Source organism: Nilaparvata lugens, chromosome 11 (assembly GCF_014356525.2).
Source record: "Nilaparvata lugens isolate BPH chromosome 11, ASM1435652v1, whole genome shotgun sequence".
In the NCBI taxonomy this organism is placed as follows: Eukaryota; Metazoa; Arthropoda; class Insecta; order Hemiptera; family Delphacidae; genus Nilaparvata; species Nilaparvata lugens.
Genome location: NC_052514.1, coordinates 32,235,236 through 32,256,767, shown reverse-complemented (window position 1 = coordinate 32,256,767; position 21,532 = coordinate 32,235,236). Strand labels below are relative to the sequence as shown.

The window sequence follows — 21,532 nt, the reverse complement described above, 5'->3', positions numbered from 1 at the left end:
GTGTAAATTAAAAAAAGGGTACTTGGATTTTTTATTTTTATTTCTTGACAAAGTACAATGTTTTACTCTACTGAGGATCCATTCATTATATTATTGCTCTCCATTCATTAAATTGCTCTTGAACGATCTGTGCATGTGGTCTCTTACTAGTTGGTCAGCAGTTAAATTGAAATGAATATAAGTACCCCAATAATGTTCAATGTAGAGTAGGTAGCTTAGATTGTTTGGAGAAAATAGGGATATTAAACTAAGATAATAGGTACCAAAAATACTCAAATAATAGGGTACAATATTAGATGGAATTCTGATTTAAATTTCTCCAATATAGATGTATCAAAACAAGAAATATACCTGAATATTGATAAAATATTCTTTATCAATGAAAGATCGTCCATTAGGTAATTGTTTATTACCATATGAAATCAGAAAAATACTTTTTTGAAATTTTAAGATTAGATTATAAGAGTTGAAATATGAATCCGATTCTGCAACAAGATGTCAATTGTAAAACTATGTGTCGTCTGTTAAAGTTAACCAAACAATAATAATTAAAATAATATATTTTTGTGTAGTTGAGAAGTTGATATTGTGGTAATTATTCATATTGAATGAAAAAGACTAAGAAATTGTCAAAAAAACCACTGATCAGTTTGTCAAATGTCAAAAAAACCATCAGTGGTTTTTTGACAATTTCTTAGTCTTTTTCATTCAAAATAATATATCCTGTTGATTGCATCTTCTAATGAAAGACCAAATTTTTATAAGCTATCAGTTGTGGCTTTGTTGTTCATGATGTCCAGTTTCAGGTTCATCAGGTTCAGGTTCATCAGTTTCAGGTTCATCAGCTTCAGATTCATCAGGTTCAGCTTTCAGGTTCTTTATGTTTGATTGTGAAATGATAACTATGATGAAACATATAATATTAGTACCTGAATTTCCAACATAAAAATGAATTTTCTTACCTAGATATAGAGTAAAGATACTGTTTAAAGAGTGTAGATACTGTACCGTACTGTTTTAGAGTAAAGATAGTATTGTATCAGTTGTGTATGCCTAGACTCACTTCCAATATTTTTTATCAGCAAAGAGAATATTTTTATTTACTCTCATTTTTCTTGGTATTAAGCTATACAAGTTATAAATTATAATACCAGGACCTACTTAGGACTTCCTATATATACCTGTAGGTCCTGACCACCTATATATCTCCTTTATTTAGGAGGTCCTGCAAGTACTCTTTTTATTTTCTATCAAATCACATATATTTGATAGCTGGCACTTGATTGATTTTATTATATATCCATAAAAATCACATGTATTTTACCATATGATTCTCTCCTTACAAACTGTAATTTAGAATTTTAGATGAGGCTTGATAAAACTTTTTGGAAACTTACACACAGTCTTCGCCTACTATTAGAACAGTAACTTATAGTATTAATATTCAAAGGTTATTAAAGTAGCGCCTGTGCTAAGATTTACTCAAGCAAAGCTTTCAAATGAAACATAAAAATAAGGATAAATCAACAAAGCAAATACAAAAATCGTTTCATTATTCCCATCCAGATGAATTGGAATCACGTAAGAAAATTAGGTTGTTATTGAATCTTTTGATAGTAATTTTTTAAATCTATTTTTATGTATATTTTGATTGTAAGAATTTTAATGAATGAATAGAAAACACATTTTATACATTAGGTAAAGTTGAGATGTGAAGGTAGAGGTAAAGGTGGGATGTTATAAAATGTAAAGCTGTATAAGTTTAAACCTGGTAAAATAGGAGAGGAATAATAATTGATAATAAAGAGTAGGTACAGTAGTGGAAACGCACTTAATTTCATGAGTTGATTTTAATCAAGGTAATAGCAAGTCAATCCACTAGTGATGCTTCTTAATTTTTTTCAAAAAAAGACATGAGGTCTTCAAATGTCACAGTTTCTAGACTATACCGGTATATTTATTCACGTACAAAAGCTTCTTGCTTTTTTATGAGTAGTAAAAATTTATTGTTTGCTTCAATTATTTCTTGACATCATCATCAGCATTTTCAACTTAAGTTATAATTAATTTTTCATGGTAGAAGTCATCTGTTTTCTGCATCAAATTTTATTACTGATAAAAAGTTCTTTTACTGATGAATTTCATGTTACAAATGATGTGAACGATAAAATTGATTTGATTTGATATTCGTTGATTGATCATTATCTTATTGAATAAGTATTATTTTGAAAATACTAAAATTCTCTTCTATTCATTTATAATCCATAGGCTATTTATATTTTTCAGACGAAAAAGTAATCGACCTGAAAAGTTATCTGAATGAACTGACATCTAATAATGATGTTTATTACTTCAATGTCCAAGTTTTATTCAATGGAAGGTTTATTGATAAACAAGGCGTGGAACTTGCCAAGAACCAAATCATTGAGGAGTCACCATTTTTTGACACACCAGATGTGTTGCAAACTCCTGCCATGTAAGTTACATATCTATTATGGAATTCAAAATTATAAGAATGGTACAGAAATTCTAAAATGTACCTATTCTATTTAGAGAATTATCATATCAATATAAAGTCGCATATTTCAAGAAATGTCTAAATTGTTGTCGAAAAAATCAGCCTTTCTTGAAATTGGAATATACCAAATTAAATAAAACACATGAATTTTGACAACTAAATTTATTAATTTTTGGTAGGCTATAAGAACATGGTTTTGTGGCCACACAGGTCACATCATCAGCCTGATAACTAAGACATGTCATCACTGGTCATCATGAAAACATTAAACAAACAATAAAAACAGAACATAGCTAGTCATTCGTTTGGTCTTACAAATTTGTTTGCTAAAATGCAAAAATGTGCGTGCTTGAATTGCGATAATAGTGTTACTGAAGAACAGCTATCGCTTCGCTGTTCAGACTGCAAGTGTTCATTTTACTACGGCTGTACTGGTATAAGTGAAACAAATTTCAAAAAGTTATCCAAAGAAAATCGACTAAAGTGGAGGTGTGCGGTTTGAAAGTCAAGTGCTAAGTGTAAGTCAAGAACTTGCTGATTAATGCAGGGTTAAAAATGAATTTGAAGTGTTAAATTGTTTCTTACAAAAATATCTTACAATCATTCTTAATCTTGACAGAATTATTAAAGAAAATAAAAAAATATTATTTTTGTCATGATCTATTCTATTTCAGCTCAGAAAGTGGAAAGGTAGAGATTCTTCTTGGAATTGGATTCGATGAATCAGTTGAATCCATAGAGTCTTTGAGAATTGAAGGTAAGTGCAGCGATTTTTTAGATTCCATAGAGTTGTAGTATACAACTCTACTCCACTAAAGTGCAATTGCTTTATCAATACAGACCCTATATAGAATTGAATGCAATAGGTATACTTCAACACCACTCCTTTTAAAGTGCAATAGCTTTTTCAATACAGAACCTCTTTATCATTGCAATAGTTTTTATAAAAGGAGCTTTCATTGGATGCTTCAATTCTTACTTGATCACTTATAAATATTATTGAAATATTTCCATAAAAGGTACTTTTACAGGATGCTTCAATACTTATTTGATTACTTGATATTATTATAGTATATTATAAAATATACATTTTTTTTAGACATAGGGACATAAGAGAAATTTTTCGACTTCAATTGACTCTAAAACTCTTTATCATATGTTTCAGAGGCTGAAGTATGTGATGAATCAATCCTATGTAATTGTTTTTTGATCTCTTCAAAGTATGCAACAATATCAAAACTACAGTAAGTGTTTATTGTGGTAATATTAGGCCTAGTATAGTAGCAGTCAGTAGTCAGTAACTTACAGTACTTCAAAACTATAATAGCTGTTTTCAATCTATTTTGTTTTTATTAAGAGTCGATTTTCTCTGATGATTATAATTTATGATATAAGTTGTGTAAGATAACTTATGCTTATAAGTTAAAGATTGGGCAGATTACTGTGTACACTAAGAGCGTTTATGTTTTCAAAAAATAAACCTACTATAGTGTGGTCCACGTTATAATGGAAGTGGATAAAGAAATAAGAATAGCGATGCCGATTCTCTGCATTAATAAATTATATTTCTACACTGTCAAAAACATAATTGACATCGTTGTTGACCTAGAAAAGGATAGTACCACCGGCTTTGTCGAATGATAGACAAGCATAGCAAAACCAAAGTTGATCATATACTGTCATTATAACGTGGACCTCACTATAGTGAATATCCTCCATTGTTCAATTAATATTTGTAATCAATTTTTGTTTTTTCAGCTTGATAGATTGCTGTCTCAATGCAAAATCAATAGAAATTATTGCTAAACAACTCAGATCGGAGAACAACACTATCAACGATCTAAGCTTGGATATGAATGTAGTTCCGGAACAAAACTATCACCTCCTCATAGATGGAACAACGTAAGTTAAGTATATTGCAATTATAGTGAAATAACTATTAAAATTCTATTCTGTTTCAAAATGTCAGTTTTGTGAATTTACAAAATCCAGTTACTTAAAGGAGGATCATAAATATTTATACATTAGAATAATTATGTTCTGGATATTTTTGAGGAACGTGAATTTCAATTTTTTAATCTTTGTAACAATAAATTAATAAAAAAGGTTGAATAACTATCAATAAATTGAGGAAATACGTTTTAATTTTTGAGAAAATTCTAATTCCTGTCATTTTATATCTCCTTCTTTGTGACCTTTAACAAAAGAAAGGTCTAGTACACTATAAACTGATTTTTTCAAATTCCAGATTAGAACATTTATCATTGAGGAATTGTAAAATCGAATGTAAAGGGGCAAGACTGATTGCTGAAGCTTTAGAGTTTAAGAAACCTGAACTTAAACAAAGATTACTTTCGCTTGTTTTGAATGGAAATGCAATTCAAGATTCTGGACTATTATTCATAACAATGGTACAATCTCTGTATTGATTAGTTCTATTATTCAGTCTATTTATTGGAAATAATACTCAATTATTAAAAGATAATGCTTCTACAATATTTCGATTCTCCGAAATATTGTAGAAGTATATTTGTTAAATTGTAGAACTTTTCTTATATTTTAATTATTGTAGAAATATGTTTCTTATTGTAGGGGAATATTTCGATTTTCATGTCCAAAAACTAACACCAATATGATTTTAAGAAGAGTAGGTGGATCGAGAAATTTATTTTGAAATAGGCTATTTAGGGTGATCGACTACTTAACTACATATGCATAACATAAACCTACTGTTCAAACTATTGAACAGAGAAGTTTCTCGATTGAATAGAGAAGCTTCTTTATTTCTTATCAATAGTCATCAAATAATTAATAACTACCTATTTCACTATTATTAATGTGATATAATTCTACAGATGAATAAAGTAAATTATTTATTCATTGCCAAAATTGCAAAAAAATCTTACTTCCACTTTGTCATTGTTTTTTAAGGCTCTGAGGACAAATTTTAAACTTCACTACCTCTCTTTGGCCAATAACCTGATAACAGACAGTGGCATTGAAATGATAGCTGGAGTTATGAAAAGATTTCCAATTTCACCTGAAGAAGACAGAGAAAGACGTTTCATGTTCATCAAATATTTGGAGTCTGCTGCCATCAAACATGTAATGATGTTTTGCTGTCAATTCATATTCTAATAATTTGAAGGATAAATCATTTTGCTAGCATTTTTAAAGAACAAAGTCGTTTGTCCTCACGCCTCACAAGATGTCTGCCTATCCACAGATGAACTGAGAATTCCTGTGAATCATATCTCGTTGAAAAATGAATAGAGCTGCATTCACACCAAAGTTATTAACAAAATGTTTATTTTTCCGTCCTTATAGATTCTATTAGATTGAACATAACTTATCATACACATGATGTGCATATGTGTTTGTCAAGCTACGTTTAATCTGATAGAATCTATAAGGGGTGAAAATAAACTTTTTGTTAATAAATTTGGTGTAAACGCAGCTCTAGTTAAGTTATGAAATCAATCAGTCGATGTATTAGGTAGTGAAATCGATAAATAGGGGCTAATTTGAATCGGTGAAATAGGGGCTCACAATATTTTCAAATAATACTTATCTCATTTATATGAATATGTATATTGAACTATATAATTTGCACCTTGAATTTTTTATGCTATACAGAGTTTGCTTTGCTATTTGAGGGGCTAAAATACCTTACCTCACCCTCAAGTTACTATTATTATAGTAGGTAATGCTAGAAAATAGCCATATAGATTGGTTACGGTATCTATTGTAATACCCAGCCAAGATATATCTATCTATCTATCTACGTTGATACCTACCTTGTTGTATTATACGTACCGTTCTTTGAATATTGTATTTTTCTAAGCATCATCATTGATTTTTCGGATGAGATCTTCTCCACTTTCTCTTCTGAAATTTAATTTATTGGTGATTGACGGCTTCTGTATTCTGTGTATTCTATAGCTTCAATAAACAAAACATTTTCTCATATTTTTTTAAATATAAATAATTTTAAATCAAGCTTTTTTAGCCTAAGTGTAGTCTAATTATCTCATTCTACTTTTTGGGAAGTGGTTGACGGGGTTTGATTTATTTCCTTTTTTTCTAGGGAAAAGAGTGCATTGATTCAATTTGCAATGCTGTTGAAAGATTTTCTGTTTTCAAACAACGAGAAAGTAGCTCCTCATCCAATGAGACTAGTATTGGAACAGTCAGTGATGATGCAAGGACTCATCAAGACACCATTTCAGACAGTATTCATTATTTTTTTAATATTCTAGAACTAGTCCTGATAGATACTTAAAATTACAAAATAAAATCTATAGTCTGACTTTCAAGCTGATAAATAGATTCATTATAATATCAGTTATAATTAAAATAACATACATAAGGTACTCATAATACACAATTTACATAATTGTGAGTTCATTTTCGGAAAAAATGTCACGATTCATGATACATAATTTTTGGCTTCAAATTTTCTTTGAGAAAGCCTAACTATAAATTTTTCTCATGTTCTCAGTGATTATCAAGTGTAAATCCAATCATCCTTATCAATTTAAAATTTACAGTTTCTTAATTTTAAAAAATTGGACATAAATTCTTGAAAGTAAATCATGAGTAACCTATATTTTGGAAATGTTTCTGTTTATAATAAAGTTTTAGGAGGAGAACAGTTTTGGGCTAAGCCTGCTGCTTTCTCCCAGTTATAACTATATGATTTGTGATGGTATTTATGGATAAATAATAATAATAACAGATATCAAAATTATTTATTCATTCATATACATTTGACTATACTTTCAAAAATACTTACTAACTCTATGAAGAGTAATCACTTTTCCTTATAGGGCTACTACAATATAGTTTTAATGAGAAAAGGGTACTTGTGAATTTTTATCCAATTCTAAATGAGAAGCTTCACTTAATTGATAGTTGATATTAAATAAAATTTTTATTTTCACCCTATATGCATTCATAATAATAATAATAATAATAATTGCATTTCAGTGGCAAACCCATTCATATCTGTAACCAATATTATGAATGGAGATCTACATCCACTACTCACAACTGTCTATAAAGATGGTGACATCAAGTATTGTGTGGGGAATTTTGCTTTGGCATATTTGAACCTCAGTTGTGAGTGTAATAACTCTCTTCTTATTTATTTTAAATGAGTCAAATTCAAATTAAATTCTCCTGCATGCATATGATGAGGAAGCCTTTCCGTAATGAAACTCAGAAATTTCAAAGCTTTTCACATTTTAATAATATTTTGTCAATAAATTTGGAAATCTTGTAAAAACTCACAATCTCTCTCAATAGTTTCATCTATTCTATACAATCTTCTCCTGAAAACCACCTTTTCAATTTCTTTTTATACACTGTTTACGTTTAGAGAACTTAATTGTTTTTTTTCTGAACCAGGAATAATGTTGTTATGGTGATGTGAATGGATATAATGTAATCATGAATATTTTTCAGACAATTATTTTGGGAAAATAGGATTGCATGCTTTACAAGAAGCAGCAACATATCAAAGCACCGTCGGTCCACAAGTCAATGGCTTCGGTCTAATGGGAATCAAAGTTGAGGTGAGTATAATATTATATGTCACTTAAACTCACAAATATCTGTGAGTTTCAACGGTTTTTCAACGAAAAAAAAATGAATATATGCTCTTCCATTTCTATTTGTATTCATACAGTATTGTTCGTTACTTATTATTGGAAATTATCATACAGTAGGACAATAATTATTATTCATACAGCTATATATCAATTATTTCTATGAGGGCCATTTTCAATGCATCTGGGTAGATTTCTGAAAGAATCATAAGTTTTTCTGAGGTTCTATATGCTTTGAGTAAATATTTTTGAATCTACTAGACCTATATTTGTGTGTATTTTTGAGGAATAGGCCTCTATGACTGGTTAGTTTTTCAATTCGATAGACTAAAATCACCTTTTTCTTGAAAAGAAATAAATAAATAGGCTGATATTTATCATCGACTGTTGCAGGGTTCAAAACGCAAAGAAACCCTGAATGAAGAAATTAAAGAACTGAACAATATCCTAGAGAAACGCTCTCTTCCAAAGCTGTACGATCGACGACATCTGATCAATCTTTCTCAAAATACTCATGACAAATAGAGATGAGTTAGCAGACCTACAATGGTTTCAAGTTTTATAGGCGCGCTGCTTCATTAATTTTTCAATAATATGAACGTATATAAATAATTAAATAATATCATAATTATTAATATGATCATTGATAGCCAATAAATTATGTTACAATAAGTTCAAATTTATTATTTGTTTAATCTTCATTTTTCCAAACTATTTTGATTCTGAAATCTTTTCTCAATCGGAATTGAATTTGAAGCTGCATGTAACTCAATACTTGTTTATTATTTTCACTATACCAAGATTGTTATTCTACTCTAGAAATTATTGCTCTCGTCACATGCAAGATGTCTATTATCAGGTAAATTACACAATAATTTAGAATTTTAGATGATACACTAACAATAACTTATTCAATATAGTATAATTACTGTTCAACTACTGTTTCAACAAAAAAAAAACGTAATAGGGCCTACTCCTTCACAGGAGGTCACTGAATCGCAGGGGTGCCTACAAAAGGGGGCCTTGCTAGCTCGAAATTCTTGGAAGAGGACTCAAAATCAAAGGGTCCCAAAAAATGTCTAATCAGTGTTTAGAATCAGCTATTCTCCCAAGATGTGGGGTGAGCACAGTGGAATTTTCTCTAACTTCAGGGGGGGGGGTGCGTATGTACTTGGCGTGTTGGGCACCCCTGCTGAATAATAAATAAAATATCTTATCGATTGATATAGGCATAATGCTCTTATAAAATGTATTTATATGTAGTGGAAGCACTATACATCATAACATTCCCCCCCTTTCCTATATATTTATGTTCAAATCAGTTCTTTGCGCACGGATTTTCTTTGAGTGTATAATTGTAATGTAGTGAACTAAGTTGATAAGTTGAGAAACTAAATTCCTAAGTGGTGTGAAGTGCAATTTACTTGATGTGATTAATTGTTTGTACTAGTGATTCAAAATATAACAATTCAGTCCACTTTACTGTAGTGATAATACATTTTTCAAATTGGGCGCGGTTGAAACTACCCTGCTTGGTTTACACTCCTGCCGTTGGTAGCGCTGCGGAGCTTTCAAAGCGCGCGAGAGCGCATGTCCTTTGAAAACTGAGATTTTGACTTGCGCCCAAAAGGGAGATTGTTTGATCCGTTCCATCTTCGCCTTCGCTTCGTCTCGCGTGTGTGATGACATCGAATGGATTCTGATTATCGCTTGTTCCAACCGTCAGTTGTGTTTTGCCGCCATGGGCTCGGTAGTGCTGAAAAGTTTATCGATATTGCTAGGAATATTTTTCGTTTTCGTCGGCACCATGAAGCTGACATCGTTGATTAGCAAAGACTTACACAAAGATTTGGTAGGTTATATTCTACAAAACTCGTGTGATGGTTCGTTCAAGTGTGTAAAACGCGGTGGTGAAGAGGGGTTGTTGTGCTCATGCAATGCTAGGGGGAGGGAACTCGTATGAAAAATCATTACCTTCACTTCCACTATTTTCACCTTCTCTGATTACTCAAGTCGACATTCCACAAATAATTCTCCTTCAATTACATGCCTTGAATATTTCTCTACATTGTATAAATCAAGAACAGTGGTTGAAATTTAATTAATCATGAAAGTGTAATCGATTGCTCCTAACCCTAATATTGTGACAGTACCTACCTACCGTAATTAGACTGCATCATGACATGCCATCAGTATATCTAATGATAAATTATTCAATGTTATTCATTCAAAAAGGGCTGGGTTTATCCACCTATCAATTAGATTTCCTAGCAAACAATTCTAGAATGAGAAAACTTGAAAATTAAAATATAAAATTCTACAAGAGTTAGCTAGCCTACATATTCTTTCAAGCCGGTATCCTCAACGAGCGACTATCAATGATTATTTGCTTCATCTAATAAATAATATTGTTACTTTTGTCATTGTCAATTAATAGGGTAATCTGTCGTCCAATTGTTAGAATAATTATTATATGATCAATTGAAAGATGCTTAAAAATTATTAAAAAAGTGACAGTGAACGGTATACATTTGTGTAGGTATCAAAAGTAGACTTGAAGGTCTCTTGAACAAAATTCATCGCTCGTATGCCTACGTACGTTACTGTATTCAAAACCATAGAGAAGATATAGCATAAGATAGCTATTTCTATCATCATAGACCTATGCATAATTCAGTCACTTCTTATTAATACATTAAATTATTTCATTCTTGATTCAAAAAATAAATTTATCTGACTTCGTTCAATTTATTCCTTCCATAATAATGATTATTCATTTGATCAAGCTTTGTATTAATGAAAAGAGAAACTAAGAGTCAACTCAGTACTGTCTTCGCTGCATCTAAATATTTTAACTTATTGACTATACTTTTCTCATTTTCCTAGTAATAATAAGACATTTCAATTCAGCCTATTGTGAAATATTCTTATAAATGAAATTTAGGACAATTTATTAACGCTGCAAGATAATTTGTCATTTTCGAAGTGTAGAAATTTCATCAATTTGTCTGATCAGCCAAGAGATGCAATGCGCTAAGTCAATGATAACTGATGACAGTGAGAAAGGGCATTTACCTTGACCTTTTCAAGCTCATCACTTAACACTTGGCCAATCTGTTTTCCAATTGATTAAAAATAGCAAGGAGTGTTGTTGATCCCTTCCCTTCAAATAATTACTAGCCCAATGCATCCACTAACAATTGGCATAGATTTACCTGAAATGGAAATTGAATAATAATTGATAGGAAAATTTTCAGAATATATATTTCATTTTCGTTATATTTGGGTAAAATTGCGCTGAAAAATATATTCATTTGAAACTTTCAATTACAGAAATTACAGTAATTCTCCTATATATTATTCCTAATGATATTTCATCAATATAAATACAGTACTTTTATTACTAGGTACTGTACTTTCTATATTCTATTCTTTGCATTATTTTTCAAATAGTTTTCAATAAGAATAAATTATTTACTTATAGTTATAATGGGAAATAAATAGGATCTATCGCTTATAAATTTATTAGGGATTGAAAACCCTTCGGCCAAAAGAATATCATTTCTTTGAATGTAGAGTACTGCGCCATTCAACTATCAACAGGTTTGAATAATGATAAGGGCTCTTCTTCAATCAATCAATCAATTTATTAAAACACACAAAACAAAATGACCAAGAATTACAAAACAAATAAAATACAATAAAATGTTACAAATATAAAAAAACATAGGCTTTGTGGTTGGGTGTGTTGGAGAAGAGAAAAAAAAGAGAGGAAGATACCTAGCCAACTATGGTTTCTCATGTAATAGGCAGGCAAACAATTCTATTGTATACTAGGCTACTAGTACCTTAATACCTTCTTCTTCATCCTTTCCCCACACTTGTGAGATCGATGGCATCATAATACAAAAGCACTAAAATACAATAATAATTGAGGTTTTTACTATTCACTAATAAAATGATTGGAGGTTCAAAAATAAGATAGAATTTATAATGGGTGAGGAAAGGTGATCATATACAATATAGGCTAGTCAGGTGAAAAAACAGGCAGTCTCGTCTCCCAAACGAATCTCTTTCTATTTCAATCTTTAATTTTGAGACATAGCCTATGATGGTTATTATGATTACATTAAAAAAAACTCTTCACTTGAATGGGCTACTTTTTACAAATTAATAAAAACAATAAGAAAACTTAAAGTACCCTTTATTATTTTAAAGTTATTTTTATTATTTAAAACTTTAAAATAATAAGGGTACTTTAAGTTTTCATACTGTTTTTATTAATTTGTAATTCCATTGTATTCTTTCACTTGAAATAGTGGGTAGCTCTACGATAATCAAGTCCAATCAAGTACTTACAGTACTATCAATGTGGGGAAAGCTTCCCTCCAAAATGATGAAATTTGAAAAAAATTGAATCTTCCAAGATAAGAAACGTTTTGAAGAAGAAAGTTTTAAATTACTTCTTAAAAAACGGATTTCTCTCTATAAATATTAAGTCTAGAAATCTCGTTCAAGCTAGAGGATTTTTTCAAAAGTAAATATTGAAAGGTATAGGTCATCTTTAAATCTGATTTCAAAGATTGAATCATTTTCCAATTATCCGAATGTTTATTAGGTAATTTGTTTGATTCAAGTTATTGTACGGTTGTTATTCGAAGAGCTTTCTTTCTATTTTGTGAGTTGAAGGCCCTGGCATGTTGCCTTGCAGGCAGACTGCTGGCAACTAGAATAAAGTTGAGACATACTTTGCACTTTTCTACTTCATTTTGTCTTTTTCTTCTTCATTTCAGCCAGCTCCTAGGGTTCTATATAAAAATAATCCAACAATTATTTATCGCTGCGGTTTCCGAAAGACAATAGTCTCCCATATTAGTTTACTGCCCAGATACTAAACTCAAAAACAGACTCATCTAGAATAATTGTTAAATTTACGACTTAACAATCATCTGCTCCCATCTTATTTCCTGCAAGAATAAAATCATAAATGTTTAAACATCATTGTTTCGTTCTTTTATACATGTTTTTATATTTCCATTCAATATTGTAATCAAATCATTGGTCTGTTATTTTTCATGTGTTAGAGTTTGATGAACCAACAACAATATATTGTCTATTTTTAGATTTGGTTTGCAATACTTTCTTTCTCGACCTCCGCAAGGTAGTCTGAGAATAATTTTGAGATTCATATTTCGAAAAGAACCTTGTCAATAACCTTTGGAAGTCACATTATATTTCAAGGCAATATCTGAGGTCTGACATGGTCTATTTTCACTCTGAATATATAGAGTTACTTAAATCAAAAATGTGGAGCAATGCTAAGTTATATTGTTGGGTTAGTAGACACGTTGGAATGAGAATCAGGCTGAAAATGTTACTATAGCATTGTAAAAATGTATAGCATTGAGATAATTCTCAATGAATGAGCAAAAATAGAATATGATAAATGGTTAGATGAACCAATTTTCATTAAAAATTTGGAAACTCACTAATGAGTGAAGAATTGGCAAAATATTTGGTCTTTTCAAGTTTCCAAACAAGCATTTGTTTACTTGAAGCAAATGTGAGTTTACTGACTGCTAGCGCATATATAAACTCAACCTTGATCTACATATTTGTGTTTTTGTGTATATAAAAATAAAAATAGATCGACAATTGAAATTGTTTGTAAACTTAGCCATTAAGACTGGATTCTTATTTTTTAACTTCATATGCTCACTTAAATTATATTCTGCAGCCGAAAAGACTTTTATTTTTCAAGCTCTTTTTGGCGTGAATATAGTAAAAATATGGCACAGGATAGAAACGAATTCAACAATAATATATGTATAGTAGATTTCTTTGCTGAGGATGGTTAGAGTATTCGATGATGATTTGGTAAGAATAATATCAATTTATAATAATAGGCTGTTATAGTAACAATTATGTTATTCTAACACTTATATTATCAATTCATTATCACTAATTCTTCATTTTAATTCTGCGGATTGTTATTATGTGGGTACCGTAGTTTAATTCCCGACCTTAATTTGTCTCATGAATATAATATTCATTCTCCTATTTTCTTCATCGTCTAATTTATTATTTTTCATGATTCCAGAGAAAAGAATACGTCAAATACGCTAAAGTGTTACCACTCACAGAAATGTTTGATATAAAAATTCCAGCAAAATGGTACAGGAGAGTAATTGGATGTCTAGAAATAATCTGTGGATTAGCTATGGCTTTTATTCCAATAAGTAAGTACTTCATGATTTCTGCTACCAATAAAATTAGAATAGTCCATAATAATGTACATAGTGATTCACATAATATCTATATGATAAAAATTTTATTCACCATATAAATATTTTTAATTTCTCTCAAAAATAGAAACTATCGTATTTGTGCTTGAAACGATGACTCCACCTGTTTAGCTGAAGTTACCAAAATAGAATCTTGCTTTATTAACGCTTCTATTTCAAGTTTTCGTCCCTATAATAATCCGAAATCTATATTTTGTGATGAAAATCACTTGTTTTACTGACCAATGTAGGCTTACATCTTGGATATCTATTGGTAGAGTTTAGCGAGATTATTTAAGTTTTTTTTGTTCCGTACGAGGCCCTATATTAGTTACCGTATCAATTTTATAGCATTCAGAATAGCCTATATATTTCTAATATAGCAATATTCTGATCGATAAAACTTCTAACTATGCATAGAACAGACTATGTTACTTTATATTCCACTGTAATATTTTCAGTCACAAAAGTTACATCTTCAAACTATACTGTCAGTAGGCCTATGAAGATATCGTACATCATTTTCATAATCATTACACATTACTGTGAACAGTAGTTTGATTAAATGATTCACAATGAGGAATGAAATCTTCAGGCTCTTTTCCATATTTCACACAATATGTTGTATTTTCTTCTAGAAATGTTTCATTTTCACAAAACCCAATGAATCGAAGCTCAAGGCATCATCTTTGGTTGAAGCTTAAACATTTTCTTTAGCATGCATTATTTGAACTCAAATTATTCTTTTACACCATGTAGATTAGTCAGTAGCAATTCATTCAACCATGTAGATTATTTTTTACACACCATACGATTTAAAATTAATAAGAGACGTTTTAATTATGATTTTAGGCTCAACACAATCAAAGAAAATAAAGTAAACATACAACAAACAATTCAATAATTATTATTCCAAAAATGTTCAAGGCTTTGATAATATTTTGAGAATTACACAAACCTTTTCTACATAAAAGATAAAATCTACAACATCTCTGAATACAGTCTTCAATTCATTGGAGAAGAGCTTAAACATTTGAAGTTTTGATGTTTCAATTTCATTTGAATTCAAATTAAAAAAGATGTTCACTGATGAATTTCAGAATCCGTTTGAAACTTTGTTCCATGTTAATGGTATCAACAATTTCATTTTAGAATTGTCTCATTGATATTCATTTGTCTGTCATCTTTATATTCTTGACAATATTATTCATGCTTTTCAGATGCTGTGAAACAAGGAGCTAATATAATTCTATTATTGTTAATGATGATGGCTGTGTATTGCCATTACATGGTGAACGATAAATTTGAACGAATCGCGCCTGCTCTTGTGAGTACTTTTTTGTAACTCAATTCTTTTTATTTTTTCATAAAATTCCATGTTCAATCGTTCTTTGTCGATGAATGAATCCATTTTCATATTTTTTTAGAAATAAATCAATTTTTCCCAATTATTTTTATTTATTCATAAAGTTCCTTTCTTTATCATTCTTTGTTGATAAATCAATATATATTCTGGAAAATGTTCTTTGATATAGACTCCGAGGGAATTAATTTTGAGATAGAAACTCTGAAAAGATACTTAATAATTTCACTGTCTCCTTGTCATCAAAATGACTGGTTGGTAGGCTACTTATGACTGGCCTACTAACTGCATAGTTATTAATTATCCTAGTAAAAGAGCATCAGTGATGGCCTAATAAAATTTTAATAGTTATTACCTACTTCTGCCCGAACCTACTGCTGTTCTGCTGTAAGAAACTAACTAACTACTGCTGTAAAGAAACTAATTCTTATTTTAGTTTCAAATAGCAACGTTCCAGAATAACTAAAATGGTTATAATCGGAATTTGAAAGTATAAAGTATAAACCACAACTTTCCTGTTAATTAGTTGTAACATTTTCTTCATCTTCATCTTATTAGTTTGAAAATATAAGAATAAAATATTCTTTAAAACAATATAAAAGCATGTAACCTTTTATTTGAAGCATTTCATACTTATAATTATGTTTGAAATGTGTTAATTATTAAACCGATGAGCGCTGTCATTAAAACTTGAATTTATGTTTAAAATGTTTTAAATAAAAGGGTACTTCATGTTTTTAATAATTTTTTAATAAAGTAGCCCATATAAGTGAAGTGATTTTACAAGATTCTTATCTATATTCTCTTTGTTTCCTGCTAGAAAATAAGACACAGAAATAGAAGTTATCAATAAATTGTATTCACAGAATTGTCAGGCTTGGGTAAAGGAAAACACCTGTGAAAGCAGGAGCAGTAGTATTGTCTGTTAGGAGTGTTGATAAATTAGAATGCTAAAGTAAATGAAAATGAATCTGTCATTCCAGTGATTTTTCAGGAACAAATATCCACGTTTGTGAAATACTGTCATAAACAATATTCATGCTTCAAGCATTTTCAGCCTTATTGAATAATTGAACTCTAATCTGCAAAACCGGAAGAAATCAATCTGTACTTTTTCGTCTTATCTGTGAGAAAAACTTCATAATTCACTTCACTTTTTTATCCTAGAAACATTGAGAAACTAAAAAACAAACGTAGACTTAATTATAGATGATAAATGGTATGTTTCGATCTGTGAAACGACAATAATTATATGAGTTCGGTTCATAATAAAATAATATCGGGGCACCGATCTTCACTCGTTATTTTTATTTATTGATAAACAATTCTCTAAAATGATCCTGTCTATATTTTACAGCTGGCTATCCGTCAGCTTATGAATTACGAGGATGCAATATTTTGATTTTCCACAGACTCACTCGCTCACTCCCTTTTTTACCATTCACAGACGACGAAGTCTCAGCTGTTTCAGCCAAGGATGAATTATCCTTTTAATGCTCGTTCAGCAAGTTTTCCCAAGGATGAGACCTAGTGCAATCGAATTTTTATATCATAAACCTACTTTGTTCCAAATTTCGTGAAAATCGTTAGAGCCGTTTTCGAGATCCGTTGGACATAAATATAAATAACCAAAAAATATAAATACCTCAAATATAAAAATATATACAGAAATTGCTCGCTTAATATAATAGGATACGTCTTCGCTCTCCAATATAAATTCAACCCTGCTTTTCTCATACGAAGAAAATAAGTTGAAAATTCGTCAAATTAACTGTTTCAAAACTCGCTGTCTATCTTATCTTGATTTTGCTTGCAGGTATTTTTCTTCATGCTAACTGGACGAATGGTGATAGACTGGCAGTTGAGGAGAAAACTGGAGGTTGATAATGCAGCAAGTAATGGAGAAATTAAAAACAAGAAACAAGACTGAATCTGGACGAGAACATGTTTATACCTGCTCATAAATAATTGAACTGAATATTGTGTAAACCCTATTTCTTCACTAGGAAAATCCGACCTATTTCTAAAGTATAGTTATGAATTGAGTTTTCACTGTGTAAGGATACACCGGACACTTGTTGACTTGAATCGTCTACTTCTCCATCATCAAATGCAGTAGGCTACTCAGAATGAAATTTGTCATGATTGAAGTAATTTCAGGGTAATTTGATTGTATTATTTTGACGTACAAGCATGTGAAACGCTAATAGATGTATGACGCACTCTCTTTCAACGTGATTTAAATTTTCTGTCTGTAAGATCTGATACGGTATATTATCCTTAAGATTCGTTAACATCTTCAAAGTAAGCTTCAGTTGCATATTAATTTCTATGTAATATGATTATAGTTTTGTATGAGAAATCAAGTTACTCTGTAAAGAATTATAGATGATAATTGACAAGATCTCATATCTGAACTTTGTTGTTTACTTCACTATATTTGAGATTCATACTTTCAAATGAGAACGGGAATAGAAGAATTTCATGTTGAGAACAAAATGTATTTAATAAATGAACGATTATAAATTTGTAAAAGGATAGTTTATTTAAGTAAATTTTCTCTAACCTGTTTATTATTATTGTTTAGCATGATAATTATTTTTGAAAGAAAGAAGAGTCCAAATTCATCAAAAAAGTTTAATCAGTTTGGAGGAAGTATTCAAATACCGTACTCTACTTTATTGTTATCATCATTATATTCTCTTTATTTTATCAAAAAATCACAGCAATGCACGTTATTAGATTTTGTTGATAATTTCTTTATTTACAACCTTTATAGAGGTATACTGTATAATTAAATGAGAATTAGGCTAAGAGGATAGGTCTACCATCCCCTCTCCCATATTGTATAAATGAAAAGCACAGTTATTACTGAAATTTAGACTTTGAGAAGCATAATATTATACAGAAAATTTAGAACTATGTTATACACGATTTTCTTGGTACTGGTACCGTTTTTTTGAGCTTGAAGAGAATGGATTTATCCTGATTGTTTTTCAATTTATTGATTTGGGAAAATCCTATTACACTTTTGTTAGTGAAATAAAAAAAATAGTATAATTAAAAAAATGTTATGTTTGATACAAATTATTTAAATTGAAAATACTTTTACATTGATTGAATCGTTTTCTATTGTTTTTAGTTACGGTACTTCCACAAATGATTTTTTGGTCTAATTATGTACTATGTTATGTTTTCTAGTCCTTTAATTATAACGATAATTAAGTTCAAATCCCAGTGTTAAATTCACTATATATTTATTGTTATCGTGTAAGTGTTATTTATTTTGTTGCCCCAGAAAATTGTAATGCGCTTTTATAATGACAGTTTTCAAATTTTATAATAACTTATTATTGTTGTAGAGTAGTTTGAGACCTACCTGTAAATAATATAAACTAGTCAAAAATTTGGTGAATATAATATGAAGATTTTTCTATCTAATCTGTAATGATTCGCTCAATATTTTGAATAATGAATATCATATTGAAAATAATCATCTATACTTACCATATTTGAAAATATTTATGTTTTCTGTACAAGCTGGATGCAGTTGAAGTTGAAGACCTCTCCCATATGAATGTTAATATTGTTAATTTCCAATCATGGTTGAAAAATATATCTATGTGTAGTCAAATATTCTGATAAGAAGCAATTTTTTATTTCCACTTTTTATGAATCTTTATTTTGAAACTCTTTAAAATTAATAACTATTGGTTTCATTAATATACTGATTAATTGATAACTATTGTTTTTAAATGGTGTATTTCGTATGATATACAGATAGCAGCGATTTTGTATTTCAGATTGAACACCAAACTCTATGTGCAATAAATACGTATCATTAATGTTCTTGGAAATTCTACACATTGCGGCCTTTGTAATTTTTGGATTGTAAACTTTCTCAAATTATTCTTCCCAAGTCATTTTATGAAATGCAAGGAATTTCTACATTCGTTACAGGCATTGAAAAGTTTTTGAAATATAATGCAGCACAAATTACAGCTTATTTTTATGTGTTTTATGGTTAGCATTCATATTTAACTTGGCTATATCAATGTTATCCATTTTCACCTTGCGATTATTAATGGAAAACCTATAGATCAACTATTCCATAATAAAAAAAATTGTAAGAAATCATATAGAGATATTTCATAAGTACCGTATACTACAGTATTGTTGATAATATACAATATCTAAAATTAATTCTACATGAAAAATTTGAATAACATCCATTTAATTATAATTTCCTTATTACTAAGATATGCTTAGGCTATTCAAAACAAATCATATAGTTGTTAAGTATTATTTCCCTGTTTTTGATATTTGAGGCCTATATAATTTTACTGCTGTTGCCTTTATTGGATTTCTATTCTGTAGTATTCTATAGTGATTAATTCTTATTCTGTCATGTTCAAGTCAAAACTCCTCTTCATATTGTCAATATCTTCTTGGAATAAAAATGAATTGCCTTTCCATCTTCCCACTCTTCGTTTATTTGAGAGTCATTGGAATTTCAAATGTATTCATTTAGAGAATTTCATACATGGTTTGCCTGCGCATTCCTCTAACAACAGAAAAATTGTGGACTTATCAAAATCGGCATGTTTTACTCTTGAACTTGAGCCCTATTGGCCTATAAACAGTACAGTATTCACATTTTTGTGCCAATCCATTTCTAAATATTATACATTTGATATAAAAAAACCGGTGTACGTTTCATAGAATCACAACATTAAAAAGTTGTCAAACTTTGTTTATCATCAATATCCTCCAATAGGCCACTTTATATTCTTCAGCACTCTATATAGAAGAGAATTTTAATAAATCATGATATTACCTTGTGACATGCACTTGATTGTAGTGAATTGAATTTTTGCATATTGTGAAAATTAATTACTATTATTAAATACGTTTTGAATACTTTGAAAATACTTGTGTTATTTACAGTCATTTCATGTTTAGGTAGTCTACCCATCCAATTTCCCTTCCAGAATATTTTTCAATCTTGCAATAGCATTGTCTAGCTTTTATCATTTGAAAGTTTTGCTTTAGAGAACTTAAAGTTAATTATATACAAAAAAAGTTTTTTTCAAGACATGTTCATAATATTGATGCTCAAATGAATTATTGACCGAGCGAAGTGAGGTCTAAGATTCAAGTCGACGGTTTGGCATTTCTCTTAATGTTTGAATGTTTTTATGTTGCGCATTTACGGCAAAACGCGGTAATAGATTTTCATGAAATTTGACAGGTATATTCCTTTTTAAATTGCGCGTCGATGTATATACAGGTTTTTGGAAATTTTGCATTTCAAGGATAATATAAAAGGAAAAAGGAGCCTCCTTCATACGCCAATATTACCGTAAAAATCAGACTATAGAATTATTAGGCCTAATCATAAATCAGCTGACAAGTGATTAGGCCTATATACAGATATGTGGAGAAGCCATCAGTCTATTGCTGTATTTCCATAAGGTCTATAGTTTAAATCAGGTACTTGTGGATGAGAATACTACGTGAGGTCCACTGTTCACAGAACTAATAGTATTATTGAGTATGATGATGATAATAGACCAAAGTTAGTAGACAGTATACTATCAAAACGTTGATAATCAAATTTACGATTCACATTATATATATATATATATATATATATATATATATATATATATATATATATATATATATATATATATACATATTATGTGAATCGTAAATTTTATGTCCATTCCATAATTTAGTTGACCATGTAACAGAA

General features: G+C 29.7%; 2 protein-coding genes across 2 annotated transcripts; both read left to right on the top strand.

The window, feature by feature from the left end:
* The first annotated feature begins 884 nt into the window (after positions 1-884).
* LOC111058683 lies at positions 885-8,855 on the top strand. The gene is made up of 11 exons (XM_039438235.1): positions 885-1,581; positions 2,287-2,476; positions 3,193-3,275; positions 3,684-3,762; positions 4,277-4,420; positions 4,767-4,929; positions 5,450-5,623; positions 6,606-6,750; positions 7,508-7,639; positions 7,985-8,094; positions 8,521-8,855. The coding sequence occupies exons 1-11, from the start codon at positions 1,500-1,502 to the stop codon at positions 8,650-8,652; spliced, it is 1,434 nt and encodes a 477-aa protein (XP_039294169.1). The 5' UTR covers positions 885-1,499; the 3' UTR covers positions 8,653-8,855.
* Positions 8,856-9,740: 885 nt separating this feature from the next.
* LOC111049485 (transmembrane protein 35A) lies at positions 9,741-20,342 on the top strand. The gene is made up of 4 exons (XM_022335564.2): positions 9,741-9,979; positions 14,228-14,366; positions 15,632-15,738; positions 17,591-20,342. The coding sequence occupies exons 1-4, from the start codon at positions 9,869-9,871 to the stop codon at positions 17,702-17,704; spliced, it is 471 nt and encodes a 156-aa protein (XP_022191256.1). The 5' UTR covers positions 9,741-9,868; the 3' UTR covers positions 17,705-20,342.
* The last annotated feature ends 1,190 nt before the right edge of the window (positions 20,343-21,532 follow it).

Bases quoted from the DNA above. Each gene is read 5' to 3' on its own strand.
- LOC111058683 (XM_039438235.1), top strand. From the start codon at position 1,500: ATGAAACATAAAAATAAGGATAAATCAACAAAGCAAATACAAAAATCG. The intron at 4,421-4,766 runs GTAAGTTAAGTA...TTCAAATTCCAG, and splicing joins CTCCTCATAGATGGAACAAC to ATTAGAACATTTATCATTGA. The intron at 6,751-7,507 runs GTATTCATTATT...ATTGCATTTCAG, and splicing joins TCAAGACACCATTTCAGACA to TGGCAAACCCATTCATATCT.
- LOC111049485 (XM_022335564.2), top strand. From the start codon at position 9,869: ATGGGCTCGGTAGTGCTGAAAAGTTTATCGATATTGCTAGGAATATTT. The intron at 14,367-15,631 runs GTAAGTACTTCA...CATGCTTTTCAG, and splicing joins TATGGCTTTTATTCCAATAA to ATGCTGTGAAACAAGGAGCT. The intron at 15,739-17,590 runs GTGAGTACTTTT...TTTTGCTTGCAG, and splicing joins AACGAATCGCGCCTGCTCTT to GTATTTTTCTTCATGCTAAC.